This window comes from Hermetia illucens, chromosome 4 (assembly GCF_905115235.1).
Source record: "Hermetia illucens chromosome 4, iHerIll2.2.curated.20191125, whole genome shotgun sequence".
Classification (NCBI taxonomy): domain Eukaryota; kingdom Metazoa; phylum Arthropoda; class Insecta; order Diptera; family Stratiomyidae; genus Hermetia; species Hermetia illucens.
Window position 1 is genome coordinate 73,535,252 of NC_051852.1, and position 18,251 is coordinate 73,553,502.

Genomic DNA, 18,251 nt, shown 5'->3' on the forward strand with positions numbered 1-18,251 from the left:
TATTACATATGCATATATACTAGCATTCCGGGAGTCGAGATCTCCCTTGTTCAGTGCATATTAGGTGTAGTAAACTCCAATTGGTGTTATAGTGTTAAAAATGATTAAAATTCATGCAGACCCATTTTTCACAAATGTTTAGTAACTACTTATATACGAACCTTTCTCTGTTTGTGCATCACGTAAATTGTGAGCATCGTAAATGTAAGCAACAACGAAATAGATTGGATTCACATATAATTAAATTTTGACAGTAAAGTTATTTCATGAAATTTATTTGGTCACACAAAGTTTTCCAGCAGAATCAAATATAAAAAGGCGATCAGTGTTTATTTGAATTGGCGGTAGCAGCTACGAATTTCAATTATTCAGTTTAGCATTGACATTAAGTACCAGATTCGAACATTTCAAATCACGAGGACAACGAGTATCATTGCGGAACCGATTTAATCATGTTCATGACCTCACCACCATAGATCAGGTCCTTATGAACCACTACCAAAAATACTGGATAGGGAATTCTCCTTCCTCCGTCTGTAAGATTCCGAGTTAAAATATTAAGGCGCATCTTCATTACTTAGGAGCAAGTTTCGATCAAGATAATAGCTGCTACATTCCGATCCAAAATGAACAACATCTTAATAGTAGAGAACGATGTACAAAGGGAGATTTTCGCTACAGAGAAGAAAGAGACTTTCTACGAGGAATTGAATGCAGTCCAGGCTTCCTAAAGGTGTCATTGTGACTGATAGGTGATTTGAATATCAAACGTTGCTCGGACATGTAATAGGGAAACACGGTTCTGGTAATTGCAACGATAACGATAAGACGTTTGTCCATTTCCGAAGTCTCCTCCCCTCGTCATTAGTGGGACATTATTCGAGCACAGAGCCTGTTACAAAGCCAATTGGGTTTCAATTTGCCGGCAGCGTCCCAGCCATCACATTGACCATATCGCAGAAGATTTAGAAGTTGCCTTCTGGATGTGTGTAACAAGACGGTTTCTGATGTCAGCTTCGGAAGGGTTCATTACCTAAACGTGCTTGTCATTGTGAAAACTTTTTAAGAAATAAAATGACTTGATTGTTTCCCACTTGCACTTGTCATGGTAATCGATGCTAATTTACCTATCTACCAATATAATTTATCCAAATGCAACAAAGTGAAAAAGAGGGACAACACCATAACAAAGCTAAATGTCCAGTCATTCGCCAATCATATGTTCACGTGGATCTGTTAAATTTAAAGGAACTGTGTCGAAATACTAATAGTTGTAGGTAAGTAACTAAGGTCTCTGACTCAGTGAAACGGTGATGGGACTCGACAAAAAATTATATACAGAAATTTATGTCATCAATCCCTCAATAGGCGATGGTCTATTCAGGTTGAGGATTGATTCAAATGCTTTTGATCTTTACGCTAAAGATACCAAGGATCTGTGCATTCCAGAATATTCTGGATACAATATAGCTTTAAGTGTGTATAAGGTTGTGTTTCATGTCAAAGATGTGATACCGTCATATATTTTCCTAATTAGTTAATTATCTAAAGAAATCCAAGCGCCCAGAAAAAAGTAATAGATATTATTGGGAATTTTCCACGAGAAAAATCTGGCGAGTTGATACCAACTTAGGTCTCCTAAATAGGCTTTTAATATCAGGTCGTCTCTACTTGCCAAGCTTAATGTGTATTCCAAGAAGCAATAAAAACCAAAATGAGTCAAAAGTCTTGATAATGCTGCCCTTGCTCATAACCAATGAATAATATACTTGAATTTGAATTTCAATGAGGAAAGAAATCTAGGGTCTTTCTATTTATGTTGTTCATCAACTGGGTGGGTAATTGAATCCTTATTATCGCCTCCTCCTCATTCGAATTCTAGCGCTGAAGAAGGCAACAAGTAGTCACTGAAATATACATATTTGCAAAGAATAAAATAATTTTAGAAAAGCAAAACAAGAAAAAATGCGGATTCTACATTAACGTCCACTGCCTTTCCTTCCTTAGTCGTTTTGGGACGGTGCTCGCCTATTTCGCAGTGTTGGACAAGGATATCAGTATTTGGACTGGTTTTCATGCCCATAGTTTTCAATATTTCTGATGGAAATGCTTGCATCTATATTTAATACAATAGAATCTTCATAATTTGTTTGATCAAGGAAGTGATGGTTTGGTACAAAATATCGGAATTACGAATTACGAGTACCAACACTTGGATGCGTCAATTTGCTTAAGCCAGTGACCAAAGCGTTTCAGATTTGTTTTTCTTTAGTAGAGAGGCTTACTTTTTAAAGAGGCATGGTAAAGGAACCAGAATTGTAGAAAAGAAAGAGAACCTGAAATCTTACAATTGTCCTTTGCATCTGTAGGAATTACGTAATTTCCTATTAAACATTTGTCTCGCACTTTCACTGTCTTCTCACTTCCTGAAATCAAAAAAATTGCGAATTACCTAGGGATCTCAATCAGCGTTGAGTTTTAAATATCAAAGGTACTAAATTAAGTACCTTTTGAAGTTCGTCAGTACCTACGTACTTTTCCACATTTTTTAGTACTTTTTGAGTTAAATGGATACTTTTCAACGAAAACGGAAATGAAGTTAACATTTGACAATATCAAATTTCGTTTCAGAACCGAACCATGCAAAAGGTCAAAATTCCACAAAATCGCAAGAAAAGTAAAAGTAGTGGTTCCGGTGAGTGCAGTCCATCAGATCGTAAAAAGTATAAAATTATCCATTAAATTCGACATAAAGTGGAGCGTCCTCCTGCAGGAGCTGGCAGTTCAAAAACAATGTTCAAAAGTGCTACGACATTAGAGGAGGATGTCATGACGCGAAGTTTCATAGTCAGCCGATAAGAACAAAATCGTTCAGCTCTCAAAATAATCAAGAAAATAGCCTGGCTTAAACTTCTCGTGTTGAATTTTGTGATGTGGCAAAAAGAAATACAACATGTTTGGGTTTAATAGTCTAGCAGTATGTTTGTAGGTAAGCAAATACGGAGTGTAAAACTCGCGGCGTACATGCAATTGTCAAGCATGATGCCGGGAATCAGTTAGCTTAGAACTTCAAAGCGACAAGCTTGGTATTTGGTGACTAGACCTGAGCGATTTAAATATCTCGGGTGAATGCTATCAGCTAATGGAGAGATTGTTTTACGCATTAGCCGAACCTGGATGAAGAGACCTTCCATAACTGGGGCTCTTTGTGATCGATGTATCAACGAGCGCCTCAAATCTAAAATTTAACGCAGTGTCGCCCTCTACGGTTGTGAGTGTTGGCTGATTATAAAATAATGGAGACAAAGCTGTTGCGTTGGGCTAATGGTGTAATACGCCTTGACCACATCCAAAATGAGGATATCTGCGGTCAATATGGAGTTGCACCGATCGTGGAAAAATTGCCAGAGAGACGTTCTCGATGGTATGATTATGTGAATTAAGAAATGCACTAACAAGGATTCACTCGCCAACATTAGTCTGAACATCGAAGTCGACGGTAAGCGACCAAAAGGTCGGCCGAAAAAACGGTGGCTTTATACACGGGATAAGGATTTGAAAGGCACGTGACTGCATCCAAATCAGAGCTTTGATAGAACAAAATGGCACAACCGATCACGACGAGCGGCCCCGTATGTGAAGGGGACAACGACTAAAGAAAAAGTAGAAGACTTTTTTAATTTGCCACAAAACGCCATCGTAACCATGGAGCAGCCATTTGTTTTGTAAGAGAGACAACAAACTCAAGTACATTTCCTTTTAGGCACGAGAATCGTTATTTTATAATATCCCGTGCCGACTTTATATGCCTTCCCAATTGGTATACATTAACCTGGTTGAACGTCTTTAGTATTTGCTCGAACTCCGGGTTCGAAAATGGCACATTTCCTGAAAAAACTGATTTCCAGAAAGCATTGTAGGAACCTAGGAATGGAATTCCTCCCGATGTAATTCAATGCTTTTCCAATCCGTTCGTTGTTTGTACATGACATTCAAATTCAAATAAAAGTTCGAATTTTGTTCGTATTCAGTTAGAATCCGATCATTCCTTTTGATATGCCAATACTTTCCTTGCACGGTTATGTTTCTTTTCTCTGCTTCGTCTGTGTGCTACGTGGGAATAAATATTTTGGTCTTTTCATTGTATTGGCTCATACGTGGTTAGATGTACGTTTTTCAAAGAGTAATGAGCACGACACAAAGTACAACAATAGCACAGGTGAAAATCGTTTTTTTTTTGCTTGAAGCTAGATACGCTCCCTATAATTTCTCCGCTTCCGGCAACACTGATCTGAATGCTTTGTTTACGACGTATCAACTTATCAGGTTTTCTGTGTGGAAGGGCAAATTTTTCGAATTACTCACAAATACGAATAATCGGGATACGAATTATCGGGATCCCACTCTATTACTTTACAATTATGAATAGATTTCCGAGCCAATATTTAGACAGGGTATACGGTCGCTAAACATCACATTATTTTCACTCATTATAAAATTGAATTAGTGAAAACGATAGAAATAATAAAAATACCCCACTTATTACAAAATAAAAGTTCTGAATCAATTCAACATCTCCAACAGAATAGAACAGGTGTTCAAATTGACGCTACCAACTGCGCCATGTAAATTGCACTGATATGGCTTTTCTCGTGCATGAAACTTTGCTACGTGATTTCTATGATATTGAAGTATAGTTTAAAGGACAAAAGTTTTCTATTTTCACTGCTACCCCAAAGCTCCTAGCCTAGAAGCTGCTTGTTTACGTCATGCCATCGAGGTACTCTGGCCTGATTCAATTTCAACAGCAGAGTTTCGTCGACCTACGAGCCAGATACTCTTCGCCATGCTCATCAGAATGTGTGAATCAGTGGAGAGCTCACATATTAAGAAATGCGACAACGCCATTGCTGGCTATGCAATGCAATGAAATCTATTATCCCAGAATTATAGTCACACATGGCACAGAAGAATGGAAGAGTCCAAGCTCCTCCGGAAGCCTTGGTATGTCCCACATACCAAATGATTACCAAGCGCAGATAAAGGAGAAAGAATTGAAACAACATATTTTGAACTAACTTCAGTAAAACCAAAATAAAATGCTGAGAGCAGGGAAGGAGATATAGTCGGTATAGTCGGAGTTCTTCCACGATGCTAAATCCTACTTGATCTCCCTTGGGACAGCACCCGCGACATGCCGACCAAGAAAATGTATCCAATGTCGTTAAAGCAAAATGGTCGTGTTGGGATCTTCAAACTCGGAGAAATACTAGGACTTGTCGACGCGGCAGAAAAAGGCGCATTGATATTTGGGCTCTACAAGGAACCCGATGGTCTGGCGCTAAAAGCTGCGACATAGAAAGCGAACACGATAAAAATGGATATAAACTTCTCTAACCTGATGCCGAGAAAGATGCTTTATGGTAACTTCACAATACAAATATCTGTAATGTACCTGTTGATGACTATCATTATAGGCGACCTTTATGGTTATGTGGTTGAAAAGGCAGATGGTACCAGGTGCCATGGGAGAAAAAGGTTTGGAGCGCGCAATGAGGATGGCGAATATATAGTCGATTTTGCGGACACCCATGACCTTGTGCTTATGAATATATGGTTCATCAAACGATTGTTTCATCTTCCTACTTTTCATAGCGAGAACAATAAAACGCAAATCGACTACATTCTCACAAGACGTCAACATTTTACCATCGTCACTGACTGCAAAGTCGTTGCCAGTCGTTAGTAGACTATCGCACCTCAACATCGGCCATTGATTCGAAAGATGGCATCAAGCCACCGATAAAACAACGTGAGAAAAGCACTGGCCCACCGCGCATTAAATGGTGGCGATTTCGTGAGAAGAAAGAGGAAATAATTTCACTTATGCGATTACCAACCATTACGAATGTGGAAGAATCGTAGAACCAAGTTCACAAAGCGGCCTATGTAACCTTCAGTGTCACCAAGCCAGGTAGGGTGTGTGAAAAGAAGCGCCTCTACCACAAGTTTCTCGACGATAAAACGCTCACCAATTGCCAACCGGGCAACAAAGAGAACAATTGTCGTCACTTGAGCGGTCTACTATAGAGATTTTTACTATAAACTGGACACTCGAGATGACGAGAGAGATCTGTATCGTCTTGCAAAAATGTACACAGGATATCGAACACTTCTGTTGGGTTAATGATCAGAACGGTAGTTTGCTTTCCAATCGACGAGCTGCGACGGATAGAGGACAAGAAAATTTCGAGTAAATTTCAACGCTAGAATTTGCTCATCCTCCATTTCCACAAGCACTACCGACATTTGGAGTAATTTCACCTGTCAGCGCCACTGAAGTCGAGTAAGTAATAAAAGGAATTATATCAGGTTATTGAGGAAGGTAGAACACCATCCGACTGGTAAGAAAGAATCACAATTCCAATGTGGAAGAAGAAAAGTAGTCTAGCAGAATGTTCAAATTGCCATCCGATTCGGTTTCTGTTCCATGAAGTTTCTCGAACGCATTCGCGAAATTGTTCAAATAACAGTGAATCAAGCCAGGTTTGTCAAGAACTTCGGAACTATTAATGCAATAAACGTTGCGCGGTTACTCATGGAAAAACACCGTGAAAAGCATTGCCCTTCCTACATTGCGTTACTGAATCTGGAGAAACCGTGTGCCACATATTACCTAGTGCCAGAAGAACTTAAATTGCTCTTCCATGATCGGGAAAGTAAAGTTGGAAGTGTGGCGGGTGTATTAAAACCGCTTCGTGTCTCTATCCGTGTTCATCAAGAAAGCGGTCCGTAACCTCTTCTTTGTTCTTGTTGCAGACACTGTTATAGAGGGCATCCAACGCCCTGTTCCCTGCTTTATGCAGATGATATTTTCCTAGCGTTTAATAGCAAAGTTATTATCGAGCAACTTGGCCAAAAATAGAATGATCCCCTCATGAAACACGGTATCAGATTTTATCTGAATAAGGTTGATTTTTTGTCGACTTATCCCCATGAAAAAGGCACTATCACTGTCAGTAATAGTGACCTGGCCAGAACTGGGCGCTTTAACTATCTCGAATCAATGCTATCAGCCAATGGTGAATGGTTTTATGAAATTGCTGCTGCAAACTGGATGAAGTGGCGTTCCACAACTGGCGTACTTTGTGATGGGTCGGATTGTCGCTCTCTATGGTTCTGAATGTTGCCCAACTACAAAGGACCAAGAATGGATACGAGTATTTTGCGTTGAACAAGTGGCCACCACTTGTCAAGACTGATCTGAATATCGAAATCGTTGGTAAACGACCAAAAAGGCGGCCGAAAAAATGGTTGTTTGATACGCTGGATGGTGATTTGAAAGTCTCGCGACTTTATTCAGATCAGGCGAATGACAGAACAGACAGAAAGTGGGATTTTTTGCTGTATATATATACATACATTAGTTATATGGATTATTTTTTCTGTCAAATTAGACTATGAAAAATTAAAAGGGCATCATGGTATTTTCGTACAATAGGCAATATAATGAGCTCCATTAATGTCTTTGTAGATTATAAGGTATTGGCATGTCACTTTTTAATTTTCTCTATCTTCTATCAAATGTGTAGGTACTGTCATTGTTACTGCCGATGGGCCTGCAGCAAGGGGACAAATACCAACACCCGAGCTTGGATCACCAGACTGAAAATTGACCTTCAATCTTGTGATCTGTCAAAATGGAATATTGAGAATTATTAAAGTTGAATGGAATTCGATTGAAATGAAGGTGCCTGGTAGCTCAATATATTCGACAGCAAAATAAAAAAATATAAATTATCTACTCGCCACAAATATAACTCAAATATTATATTTTTCTGCCTTTAGTATCTCAAGAAAACATGTGACCAAAAAATTCCTACGCACTTTAGAGATACATCACAAAAATTCATACCTTCCATTGTCACGACCAACACCCCATACCCGAATCGTATGGATTGGTTGCGTATTTAATATTGTCAAATTTTCTGGATCGATTAATTTTAAAGCACCTTCGTCCAAATCCATAAACAAGTCTTTCCCCTAAAAACAATAATTTAATGAACAAAACCACAATTTAGTTGATTTAGAAAAGTGTGTTGACAATATTCTCGAAAATTCGTAATACTTACGTCGCCCCATCGTCCTACAACGTCCAGCAAATCATTGCGTCCAAGCGATAAGTCGACAATGCATTTGTTCACCGCCTTTGAGGAGCGCTCTGGGGTCAAATCTTCCTCGGCTATCTCGACCCATCCTAGTGATCGAACTGCAAATCGTATCGGTCTGTCCGACTCCGATTTAAGAGGATAACTTCGCCGTCTGCAAAAGCAATTGACCAACTTGAAAACTATTTCTCTTCCTCTCCATATTGCCTAGGTCACTGTCTTTCAACACTTATCCAATTTCCGTGGAATTGGTAAAATTATTGGTTACTCGATTAGGGTGTAATAGAAATGTAGCTATAAATTTTATACTCACTTGTAGGAAAGGTCCTCCCGCCGTCGTCGGTCCTCTTCCTGATCTAGCGCTGAACTTGTATTGCTCCTAGTCACCGATAAACTTTGAGTTTCCTGTAATAAAGGAAAAAAGGAGACGGTCAGACCGAAAGTCGGCAGTAATCCGTTGTATCGCGAGATAGCATTGCTGCGATAATTTTTCACGTGCTACTTAAAAATGGAATTTTATGTGTTTGTAGCAACAGCTGACAACTTTCGTATCAACAACTTGTTGAATTATCGACGGATGGACATATCAATGGCATACCTACCTTTAAGCAGTTCCATGTTTGCATATGTGTGCAGTGGTTGTCTTTAACGCCCAAAATTGATAGCAACTGACGCCAGAAAAAATCTAATTTCCCTCTGAGTCACCACCATAAAATAACTACTACTTTTTGAAGACATATTTTATTTTAAATATGAGCGTTAGGATCAAGCCGTTTGGACTTTGTTCCACTTCAGTTAATAGTTACACAAATATGAGTGGTTGGAATACACTCACGTACTGTGAACGCAATGCTCACCCACAGGAGCTAGTGTTTGCGCACATGCTGTCCTTGATTGTGGAATTCACGAATTTCAGCAGCGCATCTTTCCGTAAAGTGGGTGTAAAACTTTATAGACCCTCATTTCACTCTGCGCCTACAACCTGTAGTGTGCGGTTTGTTTCCAGTTTATGTTTTCACGTTTTATGCTCACAATAGAACTCCGTTTCAATGTGCTTGCAGCAACTGTCGTTTTTATTGCTGCCCCAATATGGACTTTTTATCGTCCTTGAATATGAATTAAACATGGTTTTTTCTATGGCGGAGACCGAGCATGTTTTTTTATCTTCAAGTCTCACGTAAGAGGACATTCACTTATTGTTTGTATTTTGTTTGTAGTTGCATTTTATGTGCTGCCGATGATGAATTATATTTCGTAAACATTTGTATTTTTATGGGGAGCGGTTTGATAGTAAGGAAAAACATATTGCATGCAACTTTTAAACAGTGTCTTATGTTGAGAGAGGAAAGAAAAAGAGTCGGCCTAGAAGATCCTTCCCCCGGAGCAGAGTACACGGAATCAAAGTGGGACTCATATAAAGACATTCAGTAACTTCGTGAGCAAGGTAAAGGTAAAAGTAAGGTAGTAAGACATATCTCAGGGTGGCATGGTGTACGGAGCATTTGGAACGTTGGAATGAATGTGTGTAACAGTTATAGCAGTTGCCGAATTTTTTTCAGCCATATAAGGTATGAAGTAGAATTCGGAAGACGAAATTTAGACTTTACTTAGAGACAGAGGGTAAGCTCCTTCCTTCCTCCTACTGCACTATTGTCTTGAGGTGGAGAAACGTGAGCGGCACCCCAGCGGGAACTCAAATTCAGAGATTCCTGATTTCAACGAGAAGCATAAATTGCACTCACTCAATGGAACAAGACAATGAAATGAATACCCCAGGTGGCAGCCCAGTTCAATTGCCAAATCAGCTATCTCTTTATCAAAAACAAAACTAGAAATGTAGAAAGTATCTCATTAACAGCGGAGGAAGGAAAACTTAAAGCCGTAAAACGCATCAAGAAAAGGTCAATGGGGAATTTCGACCAAAATTGAAAAGGCTAGAGAAACTCGCGTTGCAGCTTAGCTTCAAACTAAAGAACGTCAATTGGAAAACGAAATCTTCAGGAGGAAGAACTGGCTACAGAAACTGATTGGATCCTGCAACCAAGACGAACTTTTAAGAAAATAAAGGCAGAATCGTCCCCAGGCATATTAGGCAAAGACCAATAAAAACTAAAGACGCAATGAAATTGAAACTGCCGCCAACGATCAATATCAACGGCATCACCATGCACCTGAAAGCTAACAACTTATTGACGACAACAATCATCATCATCATCAACGGCGCAATAACCGGTATTCGGTCTAGACCTGCCTTAATAAGGAACTCCAGACACCCCGGTTTTGCGCCGAGGTCCACCAATTCGATATTCCGAAAAGCTGTCTGGCGTCCTGACCTACGCCATCACTCCATGTCGGGCAGGGTCTGCCTCGTCTTCTTTTTCTACCATAGATATTGCCATTATAGACTTTCCGGGTTGGATCAACTTCATCCATACGGATTAAGTAATTCCCCACCGTAACCTTTTGAGCCGGATTTTATCCACAACTTGACGATCATGGTATCGCTCATAGATTTCGTCGTTATGTAGGCTACGGAATCGCCCATCCTCATGTAGGGGCCAAAAGAGCCCAAGTTTCCGAGGAATACATGAGGACTGGCAAGATCATTCTTGTACAGTAAGAGCTTTGACCCGAGGTGGAGGTGAGATGTTTCGAGCGGAACAGTTTTTGTAAGCTGAAATAGACTCTGTTGGTTGACAACAACCGTGCGCGGATTTCATCATCGTAGCTGTTATCGGTTGCGATTTTCGACCCTAGATAGGAGAAGTTATCAATGATCTCAAAAATGTAGTCTCCTATCTTTATTCTTCCCGTTTGACCAGTGCGGTTTGACGTTGTTGGTTGGTTGGTTTCTGGTGCTTTGTCTTGCCTTCATTGATGTGCAGGCCAAGATCTCGCGCCGCCTGCTCGATCTGGATGAAGGCAGTTTGTACGTCTCGGGTTGTTCTTCCTATGATGTCGATATCGTCAGCATAGGCCAGTAGTTGGGTGGACTTAAAGAGGATCATACCCATTGCATTTACCTCAATATCACGGATCACTTTCTCGCGGGCCAGGTTAAAGAGGACGCACGATAAGGCATCCCCTTGCCGTAGACCGTTGTTGATGTCGAATGGTCTTGAGAGTGATCCTGTTGCTTCTATCTGGCCTCGCACATTGGTCGGGGTCAGCCTAGCCACTCTTATCAATTTTGTCGGGATGCCGAATTCTCTCATGACCGTGTACAATTTTACCCTGGCTATGCTATCATGCTGATTAGCGAGCAATACCGAAACAAGGACCCGTCCTCATGGTATCTGGACTTATCGGGCACCGCTGCCATCTGGGTTCGGGACGACGTTCGACTTCGTGTTCTTGCCGAAGGCCGGGGGGACGGATTTGTCTGGATCCGGTGTTTAGGGATAACGTTTTTTAGCGTTTACCTGACGCCGAATGAGTCGATTCCGGACTTTCAACGCCGGCTTGATGCTCTGGAGGACGCCGTTTCGAGCACGGAGGAACGAATCCTGGTTGGCGGTGATTTTAATGCCAGGGCTCTTGAATGGGGCATGCCTCAATCAGACTCCAGAGGGAAACGGATTCTGGAAATGGCGGCGAGAACCGGGCTCGTAATTTTAAACACTGGATCCACGCCAACGTTTCGGCGCTCAGGTTGTGAAGGAAGCATTCCCGACATCACTTTTGCGTCGGAATCTCTGGCATCATCGGTGGACGGGTGGCGAGTCCTAGAAGACTTCTCGGCAAGTGATCATCAGTACATTGCGTTCGAAGTGTTTGACGCTACTTGCCGGCGAGCACCAACACGACGTTCCCCCTGCGTGTGGAATGTCGCGAAGGTGAACATCGGAAGGTTCGTCGAAGCTCTTGGAGCAGGTAGGGCCGCACTGGGGGGCACTCCGGGGGGTGGTGGTGTCGCAGCTGACACCGTCGTAAATTCAGTGATGAATCTGATAACGACGGCGTGTGAGGCTTCCATGCCCCGGAGGGGCCCCAGGCGCGACAAGCCTTCTATGTACTGGTGGACGGCGGAAATTGCCGACCTACGGAAGGAGTGTCATAAGCTCCGCCGTTTGGCACAACGTTTGTACGCCAACGAGGAGGCATGTGCCATAAAGGCACAATATAGATCAGCAAAAAGGAGACTCCGCAGCGCTATAAATAAAAGCAAAGCTCGCGGCTGCCAAAATCTTGTTAATGAGGTGAATGATGACCCGTGGGGACTTGGCTATAAGCTTGTCACTCGGAAAATCGGGGCTCTGCGGAAGCCCTGCATACTGAGCACCGACCAGATGGACCGCATTGTGCGGGCATTGTTCCCCAGACACCCTGTACGGGTTGATGTAAACAGCGCGGAAAGCCTCGTGGATTGCCCCCTTTTCACAATGGGAGAACTCGAAGAAGCGGTTCTCACTATGAAAAACAGGAAGGCGCCAGGTCCTGATGGCATCCCGGCGGAAGTTTACAAACTGGTGTTCCGCCAACGGCCAGAATTGCTGCTCGAAGCGTTCAACGCGTGCTTGAAGGAGGGCATTTTTCCTTCTCGCTGGAAAGTGGCCAGACTCGCGTTGATCCTTAAGGGTAAAGGAGATCCGGAGCTCCCGTCTGCATACCGACCGCTGTGTATGCTTGACACGGCCGGAAAAGTGCTCGAGAAGCTCATCAGGGGTAGACTTGCTGAAGCGATCCGTGTTGCCGGGGACTTATCCACAAGGCAGTTCGGGTTTAGAACAGGGAAATCTACAGTGGATGCTGTTATGGAGGTCGTAGATGCGTTTAATCGAGCCGGGGCGCACAGCCGCCGATCTCGACGGATAGTGCTCCTCATAACGCTTGACGTCAGAAATGCCTTCAATTCCGTAAGATGGACAGATATGCTGGGCACACTAGAGAACTCCTTTCACGTGCCAAGCTATCTCTTGCGGATATTGAGGGATTATCTGAAAGACCGCTCCCTGTTCTATGAGACGCTAGAGGGCCAGAGGAGAATGGAAATCACGTCGGGAGTAGCGCAGGGATCCATCCTAGGGCCGGACCTCTGGAACGCTTCCTACGATAGTCTGCTGAGACTCGATATGCCTGAAGAGTCGCGCCTGGTCGGTTATGCAGACGACGTTGCGGCACTTGTTGCCGGACACACTGTTGAACAGGCGCAAAGCAGACTTGGCATATTGATGCGACGGGTAAGCGGATGGATGACTGCTCACGGTTTCAACCTTGCGCTGGAGAAAACTGAAGTAGTCATCCTGACCAGAAGGAGAATCCCGACCTTGCGTCCCATATCGATCGGCGAGTTGACTATAGAGTCAAAACCAGCGGTTAAATACCTTGGTTTAATGCTCGACTCAAAGATGAGCTTCTTCGAGCAAATCAAAGCAGCCGCGGACAGGGCTGCAGCAGGAGTCGCGGCCTTGAGTCGGCTAATGGCGAATGTGGGCGGCCCTGTATCAACTAGGAGACGTCTCCTCATGGGAGCAACGCAGTCCGTCCTTCTCTATGGAGCGGAGGTATGGGCTGATGCCCTTGACAAGGAGGTGCATCGTAAACGCCTAGCTCAAGTGCAGAGGCGGGGAGCTTTGCGAGTGGCGTCTGCTTATCGCACTGTCTCCGAACCGGCTGTGATGGTGATTGCGGGAGTGATCCCCGTTGCCCTCCTTGCCAAGGAGCGCAAAGCTATCTATCGCCGTAAGGGCGAAAACTTAAGAGAAGTGGTTGCCCGTGAAGAACGTCAACGCACCCTTAACGAGTGGCAAGTTTCTTGGCAAAATGAGCCAAGGGGCAAGTGGACTGCGCGGCTCATCGACAAATTAGACCCATGGTTGAACAGAAAGCACGGTGAGATTGATTACTTCCTTACCCAACTTCTAAGTGGGCATGGAGGTTTTCAGTCTTACCTGCACAGGGTTGGGAAGGCGCGATCTCCTGATTGTGTGTTCTGCAATAGAGTGCCGGATGACGCTGAACACACCTTTTTCTCTTGCGAGAGGTGGGATGGCCTCCGCCAGCAGCTTTATGCAGACACAGGGGAGCTCTCTCCAGACAACATTGTCAGAGAGATGCTGAAGAGCGCTGGCAGCTGGAATCGTATTGCGCATTATGTTCGGGCTCTTCTTACTACGAAGAAGATTGAACTCGACCGGCAGAGGGATCGGACGGTAAGGGGTTCCCTTAACTAACAACTCCCTTCCTCCCCTCCCCTCCCGTTGGTGAAAGGAATTCCCTGACTTGAAGGCTCCCAAAGCCGGGAGAGCGGGAGGGCTAGCCCGAAGTAATGTGTCAAACGGTTCCAGGCTAGTTCTCTGATGACAGGGAGGTGTTTAGTTGGTAGTCCGCCAGCGTGCTTTTGCGGGAGTCCAACACTCTGTGTGTAAACGCATTCACCTACCCTACTCCAAAAAAAAAAAAAAAAAAAAAAAATGCTATCATAGGCGGCTTTAAAATCGATGAATAGATGGTGCAACTGATGTCCATATTCCAACAGTTTTTCCATCGCTTGCCGCAGAGAGAAAATCTGATCTGTTGTTGACTTGCCTGGAGTGAAGCCTCTCTGGCATGGCCCAATGATATACTGGGCGTATGGGGCTATCCGGGCTAGCAAGATAGCGGAGAATATCTTATAGATGGTACTCAGCAACGTGATACCTCTATAATTGCTGCACTGTGTGATATCTCCCTTTTTATGTATGAGACAGATAATGCCTTTTTGCCAATCGTCAGGCATTAATTCGCTGTCCCACACCTTGAGCACAAGTTGATGAACCACTTGGTGTGATTGACGACAACAATGAGTAATAATAATAATCATTGGTGCGACAATCCATTCTTGAAGTGTGTTAGAGCACTTTATTCAAGGCCGTAACAGCGCAAAACAGTAGGAGGTAATGTAGGTAGCATTGTGCCCGCCCTGACATCCAGTCATGATTACAAATCCCTCTGCTACCAATGAGATTTGAACCGAGGCCTGCCGTTATGACAGGCTAGCGCTCTAACACATAAACAATGATTAAGGAGTAGGCAATAATTGCTGTAAACAATAACTTATGGAAAATATATACCGTAGAAGCAGCCGACTGCAGAACCCCCTAGAAAAAAGCTGAACAGGAAAAAATCCAAAAGAATCCACAGATGACAGAATAGAAGACCTAAGAGGAACATGTTTATAGATTTCAAATCCAGTGAATAGGTTGAAAAAGGAAAGAAACTCTAGCGAAAAAAGAGAAACAAATAGGCACTTCCACTATGCTTACGTTCCGTGTAGTAAGAAAGAACTCCCAGCAATCACCACGTGGAGGTGGAGATGAGTTTTGGTAGTAGAGCTGTTGGTGTTGGTTTAGCAGGCGTTTCCCAGGTTTTATGCTCCATCGTGGGTAATGATCCACGTTTCGCCTGGGACCTATACTACTCTTTGAAATAATAGTAGTTGCTATTGAAAAATGTTGATATGTCATCTCTTTCCATAAGGAATGGGTGTATCTCGGATGTTCAGAGTAGTTTCCTCTATTGCTGGCTCGCACTAACATAATATACATAGGAACCTAAAGGTGTTAGCATTCAGAGAGATTTTTGAGCTGGAAAGTATCCGAAGTTATTGGAATTTTGGGTGGTTATGGTAATGAAGTAAAATAAATCTCATTCCCTACTCTGCGTTCTACATATGTCTAATTTCAGGGAAAGATATTGATCACACTGCATGAAAAAGAGTTAATACGTTATTATAATAATTTTGTTGATGAAATAAGTGTTCCGAGTTTCAGCTGAATAAAACTCAATGCAATAAAATCAATCCAACTTTAAATACGAACATTTCTGTCAATTTAAAAGCTCGCAGTCATTGGGGAAAAGTTTCTGGACAACAAAATAAGTAGTGGAATTCGGCCTTCTGTCGCACCCTATATTTCGTAGACGAGCATATCCTTGTCTTGTCATAGTCGCTGAAATCATTTAACATGTTTTCTAATGAACTTACCTGTATTCGATTTCCCAAGCCATCTCGTGCTCCACAGAACGATTGAAATGAATTATTATTGGGACTCCTGCTGTTCGGCGCAGCAAAGTGTTGGTTTGACGGCAATGTCGTCGGCGTTTTCGGTTCCTTCGAAGCACATTTTGGCCATGTCGGTGGTTCTCTCTGAATTGTGCCAGATTTTATATGCCAATAGTAGGGTCCATCATTGTCTAAATCGAAAGGAATCAAATGTTTGAAAGCACGTTATATGAACTTCAATTGAAATGGGGATAATGGTAATGGGTGAAACATCCTAACAAAATTGCAAATTTCTGTTTTTGTTCCAATTCTAAAACGCTTTGGGGATTTCGATATTTTTCTCCAGAAGTTTGTGAGAGTGTTCGAGGGAGGGAAACATGCTTAGTGCAGAGTAATCGTCTGACAATAGTGCGTTCATCAAGTAGGTGAATTCTTACCTTCGTGTTTCTCCCATCCAGGTGGCAAATCCTTATTACCATCTTTATCTTCAATACCTTCTATTTCTTCCTTTTTACATTTCTCCTCGTCATCATCGTCCTCCTCGCATTCAATTTCCGGTGCCACTTCTGCATCCTTTGTTGTATTCTCACGACATCGCTGCTTGTTCGGTAGCGCATACAAATCATCGGCGTTCAGACTACCTGAAATGTATTTGATGGGAACAGCTTCGTTAGTATCTTTCAGTTTCGTGGTGTTATCCTTTTCGGGCGTTTGGTCCGACTTCGTTTTCGACTCTGACGGCGATGCATCAAAGAGTAAATGCTTTTCGGATGCACTAGAAGGAATTGGCGGTTAATGTTATGGCACCATAATAAGCACATGGACATTTTGAGTATCGCTCTTGCGCTCAAGGGTATTTCGCTTGCTATTTACCTAAAATTCTCCTTTAAGTCGACTCCCATCGACCCGATATCGATTCTTGCATAATCTTTCCGATTGTTGACTATGTGCGGCTTTACTGCTTTCAGAGAACTCTGTTGTTGATGCAGTTCCGAAAGGATTTCTTCGTATAAATGTGAATTACGCTCAATTCTTTGTGGATCCATGTGATAGTTTGGATTTTCGTAGCTCAGGAGCCCATTCTCTACGCAGGTGGTAATAGAAAGAATAATATTTTAGCATTGATGATGATGACTCGAGAAAACGTACATGCTTGCAAGTGCAGCTTTGTAAAGTAGAAAGAGTGGGGAATGAATGGAATGGCTTTCACTTGATTGAAACTCTGTACGGGCGAAAGAAATAAAAACATACACAACTAAAACAGATATTTCGCCAAAGAATAATTGGAGTCTTAAATAGCATGATGTTATATTCCATGGCGAATTGCGAATTTGCAATTCAGAAGATTTAGTTGGCGATTGGAGTACATGATGCCCTACGAAATTTGCTTAAGAAAATACTAATAATAATAACAATCGTTGACGCAACAATCCATATTGGATCAGGGCCTTGAAGTGCGTTAGAGCACCAAATATAATAAAATTCGTGAAACACACAGAAGGATAGCAAATCGATTTGAATAAAGTTTCGTTTTACAAACTAAGGAGTAATAGGCGAGTAAAAATCAGATGCCGTGAATTACATCATTCTAGGTCGAACTTAAAGGGGATGGCATTTCCCCCAAATATAGTCTCAAATGAATGGTCCCGGTTAGTGCTTTCCGAAGCCGGTCTTAGTTTTGATACCTTTTGAAAAAGTGTGATCATTTATTTAACGGACCCATTCTCAGAAACTACTCAACCGAAAAATGTGAAAAAAAAATCAGGGGGCTGCCACCATATGGTGCCAAGACTCCGAAATACCCTTCGTACTGATATTTGTTCAAAAAAAGTTAATAATAGTATATTACTATAACTTTTAGTAATTGGCTGCAAAACCCCCTTAAGTTCATCCTCCTTCTACTAAACTTTGCAGCAATATACGCTATAAGATATAGCACAATCCTACCAAGTTTGGTAGAAATCCACTATTCCTAACAAAGTTATAATAGGTCAAATTTGCCGCTTCTGTGCAAATCCAAGACTTTGAATGTCAGTATCACGCAAAAGTAGGTATTTTCACATAACATATGCATAGATTACGTGTTAGGCTCTAATGGGACA

General features: G+C 42.3%; 1 protein-coding gene across 5 annotated transcripts in view; it reads right to left on the reverse strand.

Annotated features, from left to right (window-relative positions):
* The window catches only part of LOC119653383 (protein Fe65 homolog), a 289,307-nt gene that overhangs the window by 4,700 nt on the left and 266,356 nt on the right, over window positions 1-18,251 (reverse strand). For 4 of the 5 annotated variants that reach the window (XM_038057930.1, XM_038057932.1, XM_038057934.1 and 1 more), the window contains 7 exons: window positions 17,023-17,233; window positions 16,587-16,924; window positions 16,132-16,340; window positions 8,482-8,573; window positions 8,133-8,322; window positions 7,916-8,043; window positions 162-167 (listed from right to left, as the gene is read on the reverse strand). In XM_038057930.1, coding sequence (XP_037913858.1) covers window positions 162-167; window positions 7,916-8,043; window positions 8,133-8,322; window positions 8,482-8,573; window positions 16,132-16,340; window positions 16,587-16,924; window positions 17,023-17,233 — 1,174 coding nt within the window. The remainder of the gene's footprint in view (window positions 1-161; window positions 168-7,915; window positions 8,044-8,132; window positions 8,323-8,481; window positions 8,574-16,131; window positions 16,341-16,586; window positions 16,925-17,022; window positions 17,234-18,251) is intronic. The other variant, XM_038057933.1, reaches the window with a different exon arrangement.